Source organism: Camelus dromedarius, chromosome 17 (genome assembly GCF_036321535.1).
Source record: "Camelus dromedarius isolate mCamDro1 chromosome 17, mCamDro1.pat, whole genome shotgun sequence".
In the NCBI taxonomy this organism is placed as follows: domain Eukaryota; kingdom Metazoa; phylum Chordata; class Mammalia; order Artiodactyla; family Camelidae; genus Camelus; species Camelus dromedarius.
In genome coordinates this window covers 45,164,691-45,182,166 of record NC_087452.1, presented here as the reverse complement: position 1 = coordinate 45,182,166, position 17,476 = coordinate 45,164,691, and the positions used below count along the sequence as shown (strand labels likewise).

Genomic DNA, 17,476 nt, shown 5'->3' with positions numbered 1-17,476 from the left:
GCTAATGCTGTAAGTTTGAATCCAGAAGCCATCAGGCTTGAGAGCCAAGAAGACCTGATGTTTTAGTTGAAGTCCAAAAGCAGGAAAAAAGACTGATGTCCCAGCTCAAGGCCGTCAGGCAGGAGGCATTTTCTCTTACTCAGCCTTTTTGTTCTCTTCAGGCCTTTAACTGATTAGATGAGGCCCACCACCCTAGGGAGGGCCACCTGCTTTACTCAGTCCACTGATTCAGATGGTACTGTCACCCAGAAACACCCTCACAGACACACCCAGAACCACTTCTGGCCATAAGTCAACCCATAAAATGAACCATCACAGCACCCTGGGACACATGCCGAAGTGGGAATGTGATGGAAGTTAACCCACTTTGGTATTTGGGGAAATAGATTGACCTACGCTTGCCTGTTTCCCGAAATACAAAAGTGAGGATTCTTCTTTGAGAATTTGAAGCACGGGGTGCAGGTTCTGAAAGTCAGCTCAGTCGAGGTTCCGTAACTACCAGGGCTTGTTGGTGTCTTGCCTCCTGGGCAGGCACTGGAAAGGGAACACTTGTTTGGATGTGGGAGCTGAGAAAGGCTGGCACCTTGAGGTAGTAGGTGGGAATGCAGGTGAGGGGTGATCACAGTGAGCTGGGGTAATTGAAGGAATGCCATTATGGAGATGGAGGAATCTTAAAGCAGGTCTTGAGGAAGGGGCTGGAGAACTGAGATGAAGATGAGCTTGGCCAGGGTGACAGGGAGCACGTGGTTCAGTGCAGGAGCAAGCAGTGCCCTTACTTCCGCTTGGCCTGAGCCTCGATTCCCAGCTGTGTGATCTGGCCAGAGGTTGGCAGGCTTTCTGTGTCACAACCACTCAACTCTGCTTACAGCATGAGAACAGCCTTGGACAGTGAGTAAATGAATGACCGTGACTGTGTTCCACCAGAACTTTTTTCTCTAAAAACTGGCAATAGGTCAGACTCACTTTATAGTCACTTGTGTGACCTGTCTGGTCTCTTCATACATGTGAGTGTGCAACCCCTGACACGGAGGCTGACAGCCTTGCTTGATAAGGTTAAGGATTAAATGGTTCTGAAGGGACTCCAAGTCTTGGTCTCCTAACTGCTGCTGGGTTTTTTTTTTTTTTTTTTTTTTTTTTTTTTGCTGACCTGTAGCCTAGACCATCTATTAGTCTCTCTCTCCTCTAAGCCTAAAACTCCCTTATTGATTTATTACACTAAGCATTTAAAAAAATTTTTTTTAGTGGAGGGACGGGATTGAACCCAGAACCTCTTGCTTGCTAAGTATGCGCTCTACCACTGAGCTATATACCCTTTTCCCCCATGATTTTATTGCATTAAAATTGTTCAGATATTGCCTTTAGTGGTACTTTTTAAAAATTAACAGTGCTCCCTTCTGAAACTCCCTAGTTTTAAAATGCTCTGATCTGCATTTTCAGAATTTATCATCGTAAGGTGTGTCCCCATTTTATAGATGAGGAAACTGAGGTTTGGAGCTTCCTGACTTTGCACAGATTCACAAACAGCCAGGCCCTTGTCTCTCAACTTCCATCAGCATTTTTTCCTGACACCATCCTGCTCCAGGGATTCCTCTGCCCGAGTGACTTCGAATCTCTTCAGAACACTTTAATCCTTTATCTCATCAAGCAAAGCCAACAGCCTGTGTCAGGGGTTGCACGCTCACACGCATAAAGAGACAAGAAGGTCACGCATGTGAGTGTAAACTCAGAGTATTGAATTTTTGCCACCCAGACACACTATCTTCAACTACTGAAGAATATTCTTCACAGTGAAATAAGCTGGAAATGTGCTCCCAGGATTGCAAGATCTTCAGCTGTTGTTTTTTCCCTCCGTAAGAGAATCCAGAGACCTGGGTTTTTGTGTAAACTCTCCCAGTTTTAAGATGTTTACAGCCACCTTTTGAAAACTTCATTTGCTGCTGGCAGATGCAAAAGGTCAAAGGTGCCTGACTTCTGGTTGGGATGTTTTACTGGCTGGGCAACCTCCGAGCATCTGCGAGTTGAGTAAGCAGTGTTGACTGCACATCCCGAGGCGCTGATGAGCTGCCCTCTCACGGCCCTGCCCTCGGCCCTCCTCAGGGGTCCACAGGGGCCCCTTGCTGCAGCCCAGGTGCCCAGGCCTCCCCACGCTCCCTGAACACCCTGCCTCTCTGTCTCTCCAGGGTCTGTGCTTTAACGGCAGTGCCTTCGCCTTATACCTCTCAGCCGCAATCGTGGACGCGTCTTCTGTCTCCCTGGAGAGGGACAGTCACAACTTCAACAGCTGGGCGGCCTCGTCGGTGAGTGGGCCCTCCCATCCCCGTCCCACCCTCCACCAGCTGTGGGTTGGGGGAGGACCAGCCACACAAGGGCCACCTTGGCAGTGAACTTCCTGGTTTGAAAGGGACCTCCTGGCGTGTGGAGAGGTTGACAGACTCTGCTGGAGGGAAAGCCAGGCTGTGACAAAATAAGTATTTGAGGGAACAAAATAAACATTGGAAGCCTTCTAAGAATAATTTTTCTGCCTACCGCGTAGTTTGGAGGAGAGAGCAGCACTGTGACTCTGTTTGTTTGTTTAAGTAGAATTGTTTCTGCGCTGAGTATGCCTAGAAAGACAGTTCCGTCCAGGGACTGCAGTGGGACCCTGGGGAGTGTGGAATGAGGGGCTGCTACTCTTTGATTTACATGCTTCTCCACTGTTTGCATTTGAAAACCATGAGTGTGTATTTTTCTATTTTAAGAAACTAATTTTAAGTTTTTCTCTGAGACAGAATGTGCTAAAGTTAGTCTGTGGTGGTGGTTGCACAGCCCTGTGAAATACTGAAAAAAGGAGCCAAACACTTTAAATGGTTGAATTATGTGGCATATGAATCATAGCTCAATAAATGTTTTGAAAATGAATAGACGTACAGAAAACTGCATAATATTTAATGTGTAATTTTATAAATAACTAAGCAAAACATCAGTGTCACCTCCATCCTGATCAAGAAATAAAACATTTCTAGGATTCTGGGGGGAAAATATACTACTTAAATATACCTTGTAATGCAATCTAATAAAGCTTACAGGATATTAAAAAAGTTTCTCTGAGAGTGGCCTTAAAATACCCCACCCGCAGTAGAAGTGTTAGGGGGAGGGGGCAGCTAGGAATGCCCATGTGGTAATACTAAGCTGGGGGTGAGACATTATATTCTTCACTTTTTTTCAAAATCTCTCTTTAAAGGTAAAGAGCATGGGTCCACATGAGATTAAAAATCAAAGGCTTTGGGTGGCGAGGGTACAGCTCAGTGGTAGAGCGCATGCTTAGCATGCACGAGGTCCTGGGTTCAATCTCCAGTACCACTACTTTAAATAAATAAGTGAATAAGTAAATAAATAAATCTAACCCCCCACCCCTCCCCACACACACACCAAAATTTTTTAAAGGGACAAATAAATAAACCTTAAAAAAAAATCGCAGGCTTTGACAGCACTTGGGCTCAAGTTAGCACACGGCAAGGACTGGCTGGCACTGGGCGGTGATTGGCCCAGGAGTGGTCCCGAATGTCCCCACTCTCCACTGACACCCACGTGGGCTCCTGGCCTCTGCCCATCCTCTCGGCATGTTTGTGTTAACGGACCCTGTGGTCCTCTGCGGCCAAGCCCATGTCTAACACTGCCTACTAGAAATGCATGTGCTTTTCTCAGGTGCACACCACCACACCCACCCCTTTGTGAACACCCCGGGGTTGTAGGAGTCATTCGACAGACTTTCCTGATACATTCCAAAAAAGGAAAACAGCAGAGCCAGAAATCATTTCGGAAGGAAGGTACTTGAACTGTTGCAGCAAAGTGTGTTACAGCTCAGTGTTAAAGCTCAGTGTTACAACTTAGCTGTGACAGCAACCTGGATCAGGGCTAGAGACCAGGCAGCACTCAGAGGGTTGGAGAACTCAGCTTTATTACACCAGTGGGCCCAGAGGAGTTAACACTCCAAGCTCTGGACCCCGTCTGTAGGTTTACACAGCCTTTTATAGGCTACCAGTCTAGACTTTGCAACATTGTGCAACATCATAAGCAAATAAGGTATAACAAAGATGACTAATTAGGAACAAGCTTTGTAGAAATGGACCAATCAGGAGTGAGAGAAGTGGACCAATTAGGAGTGAGAGAAATGGACCAATCAGGAGTTAGCCTAGGGAACCAATAGACTCTTAGGGGTAAGTTCCGCCTTCCTAGAAGTAAGCCATTTCAGAGTTTAAAAAGCGAGATACTGCTGTTGGGCCAGGGAACTGAATGGTGCTGGCAGGAGGGTAGCAGCCCTGCTTCAGGGTCCTGCCGTCATTTTCATGGGGCTTCCCACCTTAGAACCAATAAAGCAGTGTTAGGTGAGAAAGCTTGGAGTCATGGGATGCTGGGCGTGCGTTACTCAGTGGAAGTGAAATGATGGCTTTTGGTGATCAGAATGTGCCTTCAACCCCTCTTCTGGTATGCTTTCTTTTCTCCAGTTCTTTGCCTTCCTGGTCACCATCTGCTACGCTGGAAACACATATTTCAGTTTTGTAGCTTGGAGATCCAGGACCATACAGTGATTCACCATATGGAGAATTAAAAGAAGGAACAGAAAAGGAAGAATCTCACTGTAAAAACAGCTGTAGGTATAATGTATATTCCCAGAGAATTGTATTTAACTGATGTTTTTATGTACTTAGTTAAATTTACTCACGGTGGTTTGTTACAGTTAAACCACATTCTTATTTGCAAAGTGCTGTCGCTTATACTGAACTCTTAAACATCTTGTTGATGTCTTCATAGACCTTATTTTCTTAGGCAGTGTATAGATAAATTGCTAATACGAAGAATGCGTCGAATTTGTAAACCTAACTTTTGAAATGCCAGATTCTTTTTTGATTAAATGTTTCAGAATCTTGGGTCACGTTGTGTCTGATTGAAGCGAGGAGCCCTGTTGCTGAAGCCTGAGGCTGGGTGCTGCGGGGAATGCTTCATCCTCACAGGGCTGGCCAGGTGCGATACTGCCAGGAGACGCTTGTCCACAGCCCCCAGGCCTGGGTGATAGGGGAGACCTGCCTCCCCAGGTCCAGGGATCATCAGTGCCCACGATTCTCATGCTCACCAGTTGGTCCAGAAAGCATCTAAGGAGACACTAGCCTTGGAGCCCAGTAATGAGCTCGCCCCTGACTGCTGTGCTAGTGGTATTTTTTCTAACACACATTAAAATAAGTGCATAACCTTTAAAAAGACAAACACTTGCATGTTCTTTAAAATCATCTGTCTGACCACGGAGACATGGGTACCACATTTGGTGCAAAGTATCAGACCAAAAGGTCCCAGATCTCCAATCTCCAGCCCTAATGTTTTGTAATGTTGTTAGATACCATCAGACATTGGGAAGAACCCACTTGGCAAGGCACATGTGCACTTAGAGGAAGCACTTTTAGGCAGGATGGTTCTTGCTGGTATGGCAGTGTATCTTTGGTGATTTTTCAACCTGAGCCTCTTTTGAAAAACAAAAAACCACAGAAACGTTAGTATAGTTGGCGACAGGATTTCAGCCGCACGCTGTGGATGTGGCCTTGCGGTTGCTGCTCTCCTGCGCTTGGGTGGCCGTGCTGTTTCTTTGTTGTTTGTTGTTTGTGTTGGTTTTCCTGTTGATCTGATTCTAATTCCTTATCCTGGCTCTGATTCCCCCTGTATAGGAGAGTCGGATTTCTTCAGTATTTGAAGGAAAGGATCCATGAAGAGTGTTCTTGGGTCCAAGGAGGAAGTGGGCGGGGACACCAGGTGTGAGAGGTGGCTGTGGGGTGTGGATGTGTGGGAACGGGTGGGCGTTGGGGGCTCCAGCGGCCTCTGAGTCTGACATTTAGCCATGAAGTTTCAGTCTCAGCAGCGCAGACCTGCGGGTGATCAGAGCTGCGCTCTTTCTGTAGCTGCATTTGCAGGCATCACCCAGAGAGCCTCTGACTCACTGATTTTTCCAAGAAGAGCTGAAATAACTAGTCAGGATTTTTGTGTGCTCTGCCTCTGTGTCCATCTCTCCCTCTCACGGTCCCAGAAGCGTACTCGTCTTCCACGTACCCTGTAGCTTTTTGAAGTACTTTCTTTTGCAGTCAAGTCTCCATAAAAGGCAGAAAACCTATAACCTAAGAGGTCTGTTTCTGGAAACAGTCATAAAGAAAGAAGCCTACTTTTATGTTCTTCTTTTCTGTGTGTGTGTGTGTGTGTGTGTGTGTGATTTATATAATCATGGCCACATTTATAGGAAGTAACTTCTGGGGTGAAAGGTTTCGTAAACTACTGTAAAATGCCCTCCAAATAGGCTACAACCATAGGCCTTCCCTGAACCAACAGCACCAAAGATACCTATTTCAAGAGAGCAATGATTCATTTGTGTCCAGGGGGACTTGCTGTCAGGTCTTTGTGTTTTTATTTGTGGCTTTTCAGTAGTGTGACCCTTTGTATTACCTTAAAAAAAACAACAAACCCCAAACAAAACCCAAAACATTTATTTTTAGCTGAAAGGAAATTATTATTTCTTCTTTTGAATACCGAGTTGGCTCATGAATAATTTTTAAGTGTGTGTTTCTAGACAACAGAATGCTTCTCTGTTGTTCAGCTAAAGCTATCAGTTTTAAACTGGGTTTACCTTTTCTTTTGTGAAAGAATTAAAAAACAAAGCCACATGCAGCACAGCCAGCGTAAGAAGAATAGGGTTCTAGGGTTGAAAAATATTATTGCAAGGATTGTAGTGAGTATCTTCTCTGCCATCTAAGCTCACTGTCTGCATTCACCTCTCAGCCCCTCCAAGACCATCACATTCTCTTGGATGGCGCTGGGTGGGTTTTTAATTTGATGTGTTTACCCGCTTGTGGCAAATCAATGAAATGCCTTAGGCATTTAATCTCTCCTTTGCAATTTCCAAATCATAGCCCGCAAAGATAAATGTTTAGCCAGTATTTTAAAACTGTAAGAAAATCTAGATGCAGGAATATTCACTGTCAGTTACTTTTGCACATTTTTAAATTGCTCCCTTCATAGAAATAGCCCCTCAGGGTACCAGCACACAAAAGATTTTAAATACACAAAATATCTCTGGATAGAGCAGAGACATTTAAAAGCACTAACCAAAGGTGCAGGCCTGGGTAGAAAATCAATTTGAAGTTCATATTTCTGTTCCCTAGACAATTACTAAATTGAAAAGATAGATTTTTTTTTTTTTCACAGTGAAAAACAATCCAGGCATACAGGCAGACCTCGTTGCATTATGCTTCACTTTACGAAACGTCGCAGATAACGCGTTTTATATGATTTGAAGGTTTGTGGCGACCGGCATCAAGCAAGTCTCTCGGTGCCATTTTTCCAACAGCATTTACTCACTTCATGTCTCTGTGTCACATTTTGACAGTTCTCTCAGGATTTCAAACTTTTTCATGATTATTATGTTTGTTATAATGATCTGCAATCTGTGATCTTTAATGTTACTATTACTGTTTTGGGGTACAGCAGACCACGCCCATAAAAGATGGTGAAATTAACCAACAAATGTTGTTGTATATTTTCTGGTTGCTCCACCCACTGGCTGTTCCCCCACCTGCCTCCCTCTCCCCAGGCCACTCTATTCCCTAAGACACAATAGCACTGAAATTAAGCCAGTTAGTAGCCCTACAATGGCCTCTTCAGTGTTCATGTGAAAGGAAGAGTTGCACGTCTCTCACTTTAAATCAAAAGCCAGATGTGATTGAGCTTAGGGAGGAAGGCATGTCAAAAGCAGAAATAGGCTGAAAGCTGGGCCTCTTGTGCTAGACAGCCAAGTTGTGAAAGCAAAGGAAACGTTCTTGTTCTTGAAGGAAATTAAAAGTGCTGCTCCAGCGAATAAACAAATGATAAAAAAGCAAAACAGCCTTATTGCTAAAATGCAGAAAGTTTGAGGGGTCGGGACAGAAAGAAGATCAAACCAGCCACAAGATTCCCTTGAGCCCCCCCCCCAAAAAAAAAAAAAAAAAGTATAATCCAGAGCCGGGTCCTAACTCTGCAATTCTGGGAAACCGAGAGAGGTGAGGAGGCTGCAGAAGAAAGTCTGAAGCCTGCAGAGGTTGGTTCACGAGGTTTAAGGAAAGAAGCCGTCCCCATAGCATCCAGGTTCAAGGAGAAGCAGGAAGTGCTGATGTAGGAGCTGCGGCAAGTTGTGCAGAAGATCTGGCTCAGGTCATTCATGAAGGCAGCCCCACTGAGCAACAGAACAGCCTTCTGTCAGAAGAGGATGCCATCTAGAATGGTCATAGCTGCAGAGGAGAAGTCAATGCCTCGCTTCAAAGGACAGGCTGACTCTTGTTAGGGGCTGGTGCAGCTGGTGACTTTAAGTGGAATCGGTGCTCACTTACCATTCCAAAAATCCTGGGGCCCTTGAGGGTGATGCTGAACCCACCCTGCCTGTGCTCTAAAAATGGGACAGGAAAGCCGGGCCGACAGCACTTCTGTTGACAACATGGTTTACTGAATATTTTAAGCCCACAGTTGAGACCTGCTGCTCAGAAAAGCAAGATTCCTTTCCAGATGTTACTGCTCATTGACAAGGCACCTGGTCACCCAAGAGCTCTGATGGAGATAGACAAGGAGATTTGTGTCATTTTCACGCCTGCTGACACAACGTCGACTCTGCAGCCCGGGATGAAGGAGCCATTTCAGCTTATCATTTAAGAAATACATTTCGTAAGTCTACAGCTGCCCTAGGCAGTAATCTCGCTGATGGATCTGCACAAAATGAATTGAAAACCTCTGGAAAGGATCCACCACTCTAGATGTAATTAAGAACGTTTGGATTCATGGGAAGAGGTCAACAAATGAACAAGAGACAGGAGTCTGGAATGTTGATTCCAACCCTCCTGGATGACTTTGAGGGGTTCAGGACTTCAGTGGAGGAAGTCACTGCAGATGTGGCGGAAACAGCAAGAGAGCTAGAATTAGACATGGAGCCTGAAGATGGGACTGAATTGCTACCATCTCATGTGAAAACTTGAACAGAGGAGGAGCTGCTTCTTACGGATGAGGAAAGAAAGCGGTTTCTCGAGATGGAATCTACTCCTGGTGGAGAAGCTGTGAAGCTTGTTGAAATGACAACAGAGAACTTACAATATTACATAAACTTAGTGTTATAAAACAGCGGCAGAGTTTGAGAGGACTGACTCCAACTTTGAAAGAAGATCTGTGGATCGATGGTATCAAACAGCACTGCGTGCTGCAGAGAAATTGTTCGTCAGGGTCCATCAGTGCGGCAGACTTCACTGTTGTCCTATTTTAAGAAGTTGCCACAGCCACCCCAACCTTCAGCCACCACCACCTTGATCAGTCAGCAGCCATCAGCGTCCGGGCAGGACCTTCCAGCATCAGATGATTATGACTCACTGAAGGCTCAGGTGAGGGTTAGCATTTTTTCAGTGACAAAGGATTCTTTAATTAAGGTATATACATTGTCTTATTAGACAAAATGCTGTTGTTGCACACTTAACAGACTACAATATAGTGTGAACATAACTTTTATATGCACAGGGGAACCAAAAAAATTCGTGTGACTGGCATTTAACATAGTGGTCTGGGACCAAACCCGCCCTATCTCCGAGGAATGCCTGTGCAAGGCTAGGGGCATGCGTGTGCACACTTACACTGAAAGGTGGCGGCCTGAGAAGCATTTGTGACCTTGGCCTCACATGCATGTCCTCCTGGCCACGTTCTGCTGCCAAAGTGAATTCTAAGCAGACAGCTGTAACGGAAGTTGAGTAACTAACGGTTCCAGTGTTGATGACATAGGATAATGAGGAAGGATAGAATATCTGTTGTCACAAGTTAACTTTGTAAGTCAACTTAGGTGTTTGGTGTATGTAAAAGAGAATCAGGTTTGAGGGAAAGTGCTTGGCAACACAGAGGTGATACTTTTTCAGAAACCAGGAAGGTGAGTGGCAAGAAAGCTGTTGATGGAGGAAACATTCCATTTGGAATGTGTGTTTTGAGAAAACTTTAACGTCACTGGCAGATTTTCTTTTCTAAAATGTTCAGAATAACCATTCATCCAGGACACCGCAGACCTTGTTGCTGCCTCCCCAGGGTCTCTTCTCCCTCCTCTCGTTTTCTGACTCCTCTGGTTTTTATTCCGTATCCGCCCCAGCCGCTCGCGGGGGAAGGCAGCGCCACCGTGACTCTCAGAACGCCACCTGGGCTAAGCCCACCCCCGGCCACGGTGGCGGGTTCCGGCGCGGGCCTGTGACCCAGGGCTTGCTGGGGACTTCTGGGAAAGGAGCGCTTCAAGAAGTATGTGGGGGCAGGAAGTTGTTGACAAATATCTTGTGACCACAAGGAAAGGCCAGTCTTGGGATGAGGGTGACTGCAAGAGCAAAGAGATGGAAAGAAACTTCTTGGTGATTATGTCACTGAGTCACTGAATCAGTTCAGCCCTGCAGGCTGCCAGGCTCTGGTCTTCACCATGACAGGAGTGGTTGTACCCACTTGGCTTAAGCTGGTTTCTGTTACTTACAGCAGTGTGCATCCTAACCAGTACACAGGACCTCCTGGCTAATGGCTTTCAAGCAAAGGCATAACGTCTTTGTTCTGGTTTCCTTTCTAGTAGGAGGTCACCACAGAGCCCTGGGTGGCTGGTCCTGAAGATGGGGTAAGCCGGCTTTGGCACCACTGCCCGTTAGCAGTAGGAGGGCAGAGAGGGGAAAGTTCAAGAGTCGGCTTGACAGAGTGACTCAACCTCTCCGGGAGCTATTAAGGATGGTGCTCGCTGGGAAGATTCTAGAAAGAGAAAACACAGCGGGGAGGATAGTCCAGCAGAGGAGTTCTCATGACCTGACTCTGGTCACTGCACTGGGAGAGCCGAATGTGGAGGGGGAAACACGGAGAGGCTGGTCTCCAGCTGTTCCAACTTACCATGAGAACTCCGCCTCGAGTCTCAAAGACAGTCACCCTTGGGAGGGCGCTTCCCTCTCTGGAGGCAAGTTGGCCACTAAGTGCCAAAGAACATTGACCCAGGAGCCGGGGAGGGTGTAGCTCAAGTGGTAGAGCGCATGCTCGGCGTTGCACGAGGTCCTGAGTTCAATCCTCAGTTCCTCCTCTAAACGTATGTAAATAAATAGATCTAATCCCCCCCCAAAAAAACCCCAAGAAACAGATAAAGAAGAAAAGAAATACAAAGAACATTAACCCTGTAAGGGTGAGGATTAGGTCTGAAGTCCTGACAGTTAGGAAAAGAGCTTAGAAATCAAAGGTGGCACATTCTTTTCAAATTAAAACCACGAGATGCTACATTGCACCCTCTAGAATACCTAAAATTAAAAGACTGGCAAGACCAAGTGTGGGAGAGGTTATGGACTACCTGGAATTCTCATCCAGCTGTCTCATGGGACTGTCAAATAGTGCAATGATTTACACATCATTTGACCCAGCAATTTCATTCCTAGATATTTTACCCAAGAGAAATATGTCCACAAAATACTTATACAAGACTATCCTTAGCAGCTGTATTCATAATTGGCCCAAACTGGGAACAACCAAATGGTTACCACATGGTACAAATTGTGTATTCATACAATGGAATACTGCCCAGCAAACTCTAGACAGATACATGCAACAACGTGGATGAATCACCAAAAGAGTACATTGAATGAAAGAGGACACCAATACATATATTAAATATATATATATAAAATGTTTGTTTCAATTTATAGGAAATTCAAGACGAGGCAAAACCAATCTATGGTGATCAGAAGCTGGTCAGTGGTTTTCTGGGGTTAGAAGTGGAAGGACTGGCTAGGAAGGTGCGTAGGGAAACGTTCTGAGGTGATAGAAGTACCCTACATCTTGATTGTGCGGGTTGCACGTGCGTGTACATTTGTCAAAATTCACAAGCTGTTTACTTAAAATGGGTGCATTTTATTTTTATTTTGTGTAAATTATACCTCAATAAAGTTGATTCTAAAGGAAAAGAAAACTGGGGTATTTTTTTTAAATATTCACTCTTAAATCACATACTTTTTAATGTGATAGTCAAATCATTGATCATCTGTCTCCTGTCTGGTCTGTGACCTTTTGGAGAATTGGGGTGGTGGGTTCTCATCTTGATCTTCCTTGCAGAGCTCAGCACAGTGTGTGGAACGTAGTATGTGTTCATTTAACACCTGCCCCAGTGAAGTTACTGGGAAGTTAATGAAGGGTCCCAGAAGGATTGAAGGATGAGCAAGTTAGAAGACAAAGTAGAGGAGGTAAACCAAGAGAGGGCAAGGCTGAGCGTGGCTGCGAAGCCAGTGCGGTGGGGATGTGTGACTACTGAGGGGATGCCGGAGGGGAGAGGCAGGCGAGGGGGGCTCCGAGAGTCACCGGGGACCCAGCACTGAGCAGCCAGGAGGGACCTGCAGGTGAAGAGCTGGGTCGGTGGACCCATTTATGGTGCTCAGAAAGAGATGGTCAGAAACCTGCTTATTTAAATAAGTGAGAGCTTCCAGGTGGCTCGTGAGCTGGTTACCTGGAGAATCACACAATGAGCTGATAGGTTTTTAGAACGTATAAATGACTAATTGCCTAACAACTTCCAGCTGTTTAATGACAATAGGCTTAGGCTGAACCATACAAAATTGCCAGTTTTTGACTTTGTGACCTACACACATAGCAGTTTCGTGTGATTACACCGACAACTTTATACGTGACAAGTGACTCTCACACAGGATGTCAGTTGATCCTCAGAAGCTCTTTGCCTTTGATAAGGCAGGTGTCCCCAGCCCCATTTAGCTGATGAGGACGACTGAGGCTTCGTTAAGTGGTCAGTGATTTGACCAGGGTCACACAGCGAGTAATTAGAATAGCTTGGGCTGACGTGGCAGTCTTCTGACTCCTGGCTGCTCGTGGACTGGAAGCATCTGTACTGAGAGGAAAGGATCCAGGTGAAGACTATATAGGGTGGAGGGCTGAAGTGGTACATTTCCAGAAATCTCTTTATGAAGAGATTTTTGAAGAGCCTTAAAAATGTTCGTTCCCGTGAACTTGCGGGGTGCCTCTCTCAGGAGTCGTGCACAAAGATGGTAATCCTGGTCTGATGTATAATAGGAAAAAAGAAAAGCTGGATCAGCCTAAAGCCCTAACAGTAGGGAAATGGCTCAGTAAGTAAATCCAATGAATGAGACTAGAAGTTAAGGCACCACAACCCAAGTTTATTCAGGATCAGAATTGATTGGCAGCCTCATTGAAGATTTAACTTTGTATTTTTAACACTTTTCTCAACCTATGCTTGAACTGTGGTTGCTAGACTGGTGATTAATTGATTCAGTTGTAACAACTGAAGATCAGTTGTTAAAGTGCTGTCTTTCTAAAAACATATAAGGGAGAAAAATAAATTGTACAGACCAAAAAGAAAAAAAAAATGCTGCCACTAAAAACCGTTCGTGAGGAATTTTTAACAGGAAATGTTTATGGTATAACTTAGAAAACCAAACTCTGAAGGGTGGTGAGATCATGGGGTGGTTTTTATTTTCTTTGTTTTTTCTGAATTTCCTAGTTTTCTACAGTGAGCAAGTAATACATTCAAAATCAGGAAATGGCAGATATGTTAAAATAAGGCAGTGGTTTCAGCAGGTTGAAAAGAAACCAGGATCCTCACTATTAGTGGAAAAATTAACATCATAAAGCCCCCTTATAAAGGTGGGCAAGTGACCCCAGCACTTACGGGAAATCCATTCAGGGGACTGTACCCATTGCCTTGAAGGGAAGTGTAGTGATTTTGGCCATCATTTATCTCACCGATTAAAGATCTAATGGATAAAGAAGGAAAAAGAGCCTCTTCCTTTCCCCTTCCCTGATGACTTCATAGGAGTACTGATTCTGGTAGAAAACATTAGCACAAAAAACTAACTATTCCTTACATTTGTATGTTGTTTTATTACCTCTCTCTTAACATTTTGAGATTCATTTCTGTTTGAACCTTAAAAACGAGTGGTTTCAGCCCGTTTGACAAACAGGAACACTGAGGTCCAGACAACTTCCCCTGTGGGCAGACCAGAGTGCCCTCTCCTCATCCCAAAGGTCAGGCAAACAAAACCAGGACCTTTATGCAGACCGTTTCACTGCTGAAGGAGTTAGGGATCCTCCCCATCACATCCCTTCTAAATGTACAGCCCTGAAGCGTGGGTCAACAATTCAAACACATGGGAAATTATCAGAAAATCAGAGAAGACTGTCTGAGGCCAGCTTCACTGCCTGATCTGTCAAATGTCACCATGCTCTCATCAGCCAACACCAAACCTTCTCTCCTTGTCCATCATTGGAGCAGATATTGGCGGGAGTCAGTCTGTGAAGCGACGTCCACCATCTGGTGGGTTTTTCAGAGACACATTGCAAGGGGAGGTAGGCAGGGACCACCTTTGCAGTTCAGCACCAAATTCTCAAAAGCAAGCAGGAACCAAGTACAAACAGCCTGAGCAGAGCAGTTAATATTAGCAATGTTTCACGTCCCTTGGTTGTGCACAGACACCTCTCCTGGGGTATGTGAGGGACATGGGATGAGGCATATAAGCTGGACAAGGGTTATGAGCAAAGAGGACAACTCTGAACCAAGGGCAGCCCTGAGGTTTTTTGCTTTTTTATTTCTTTGTTTGCTTGTTTTTTGCCGGATCCTGGTTCAGAATGCTGTTTGCACCTGTTTGCTGATGGCCCAACCTGCCAGGCGCAACCATCTTCCATCCCAACCTATTTCAGGGACCGCTAACATCTCCCGAATGCCTAACCACGTACCATCTCCTTCAGTCCTCCCAGCAGCACTGGGAGGTAAGCAGCGTCCACGCCCCACACCTTGCAGGTATGGAGATCCATGCTCCAAGGAATCTGGATTCCAAGACAGGTCTTCTAACTCTGAATCCAATTCTCCGCCACTCTGCTCCTTCCCTGACTCTCCAGATAGGTTTTCCTCTCATCACCCCCACCTCCAATTTTCAAAATAAATTCTGCTGTTTAAAACTGTGGTATTTGGTTGCAGCACCCCAAGCCGACTAACACCGTCAGAACCATTGGGAAACAGGTGCCCTTGTAAAGGGGTTGGATTGTTAGCTAGGAGGAAATATAAGCCTGTGCTCTATGCTGCCAGAGGTCATGAGAGGGCTGCCTGGCAGTAGAGCCAGCACAGAGGAGAGTGAAGCCAAGAGACAGAGGGCCTGACTGCCTGACTCCAGCAACTGGATCCAACAGTGCCTGAAAGATACCACAGCTGCATACCACAGTTACACCAGCCAAGGAATTCTTTCTGCTTTAGTTTCTGTCCCTTGCAACCAAAATCACTGTGACTAATACAGAGTCAATGGTCATTATTTTTTTTCATTATATCTGACCAGATATATCATCATAATCATATTGGTATACATGAGTTGTGGTCAATGACATTCTAACGGAAGCCTTGGAACGTGCATTTCTTTAGGATAGATGAACAGAGAGGAACTTGGAAGTTCTTGAATTCTCACCAGCTAGTCAGAGACCAGTCACCTGGCTGGCTCCCCTTAGAGTGTGAAATCGTTAAAGGGGGCTGTGAAGTCTTTGCCTAAGCCCTTGCTCCCCAAGGGACAGCCCTTTACCCCAAGAAGGCATCAACCCATGTGAACATCTCTGGCTACTTGGCCATAGGTCTCATGCATGGAGCCTCTTATCCGCCAGGCCAGCACACCACCTGATCACGATTACGGGGTCATGATAAACTGATTCACACAGAGTGGCCACCACCGGTGATTACTTCCTGCCTGGGCTGGGTGACACGCTGACCAACAGCACTCAGACAAACCCAGCCAAGTCTCAGCTCTAATGGACTCCAGAAATGACAGCGGTTCTCAGACTCCAACACACATCTCAATCACGTGGGAGGTGGAGGGACGACCTGTCAAGACACGGATTGCTGAGCCTCACCCCCAGAGTTTCTGATTCAGCAGCTCTGGGGCGGATGGGGGTGGGGCGCTAAGAATTTGCATTTCTCACAAGTTCCCAGGTGATGCCGATACTGCTGGTCTGGGGACCACACACTGAAAATCACCAATTTAGAAGATTGCTGAAGGGCCCCAGAAGGAGGGGGAATTAGCCAGTGCTGGGTTTCTCTCCTTCCCTGAAGCCTTCGCTTTAACAACGACCCCATGTCATCCCCATGGTGGGTTCCGAAGACTTGGAAAAAGTACAGAGGTGGAAATGTAAATCTACATGATACGCTATCCCAAGTTCATGCCTATGGCATCTGGAACTGCCTGCAAGGCTGTCTCATTGTCACAGCAGCCCCTGGGTGCAGCTGTCTTTATTTTAGAGAGAAAGAAATGGAGTACCAGGCACTGTGACTGCTGTCTAAAGAGAAGACAGATATTGGAGGCAATTGGTTTTGGTCATGAAAAATTCAGATGTACACAGAAGTAGAGAAAATAGCATAATGAATCCCCAGGTGCCTCAACTTTAGCAGTGATCGGTGCTCAAAATTGAGCGTTCATCAGAATCACCTGGGAGACTTGTCAAACCATAGGTTGCATGAGTATCTCCACATTCTAGAATTATTAAGCCCTTGCCACATTGATGACAGTCTTCTGAAGACGGGATAGTCCTGGCATCCAGTGATCTCATAGAGGTAGACTTTTTGGTTATCTCTAAATGTTTGGAGATATAACAAGTTTGGCCACCTAAACTCTAGTCAAAGAACACTGACAGCACCTCATTTCCAGTCCTGCTGGCACCTATCTTCATTTAAAAAGTGACTTAGAAGGCTTGCAACAGTATGTTACTGGGATAACAGTTTGACAGCTTAGTAGAGGTTAAGTCTATGCCTACTTTGTGACTCAGTAAAGTCACTCGTATGTATTTACCCCAGAGAAATGAGAGCTTATGCCCCCCCCATCTCACCAGAATGTTCACCGCAGCTTTATTGGGTATAACAGGATTAATCTCCATGTGTTGAGTGAAAGAAGGCAGACACAAATGAGATAGTCCGTGTTATTTCAAGTATGTCAAGCCCAAGAACAGGGAACACGAATCCATAGTGACAGAAAGTGGGAAAGGAGCCCGAGGGAACTTTGGGGGTATCGGCACGTTCTGTTGCTGTAGGTGGTGGGCACACAGGTGTACATTCACACACAGAACAGTTAATGGAGCTGAACACGGAAGGTTTGGGCATTTCGGTGTATGTGAGTTATCTTCACTCAAGTTCCCTTAGCACACATCCGCAGCTGCACCCACACCAAATCCCAGGAGGCTCGGACCCAGCTGTGCCCCGGCCTTGCCCACCTCGGAAAGGCCACGGTCCAGGGCGTCGGTTTCCCTCCTCCCTCCAGCCCAACTTCCGCGCCTGCCCGAGGGCGTGGGTTGCCGTCCCTTTCCGGAGCGCGAGGGCCGTCCCTCCCCAGCCGGGTCCCGCCGAGGCCGGGTGGGCGTCACCTGCGCAGCCCCGGGGCGCGTGCGCCCCGCCCCGGAACCCGCCCCCCGCGGCCCC

General features: G+C 46.0%; 1 protein-coding gene across 2 annotated transcripts in view; it reads left to right on the top strand.

The window, feature by feature from the left end:
- Positions 1–7,213, top strand: part of CMTM8 (CKLF like MARVEL transmembrane domain containing 8) — a 70,254-nt gene extending 63,041 nt beyond the window's left edge. For both annotated transcript variants that reach the window (XM_010982062.3, XM_031469823.2), the window contains exons 3-4: positions 2,181–2,297; positions 4,485–7,213. In XM_010982062.3, the coding sequence (XP_010980364.1) occupies positions 2,181–2,297; positions 4,485–4,568 (201 nt within the window). In that variant the 3' untranslated portion in view covers positions 4,569–7,213. The remainder of the gene's footprint in view (positions 1–2,180; positions 2,298–4,484) is intronic.
- The last annotated feature ends 10,263 nt before the right edge of the window (positions 7,214–17,476 follow it).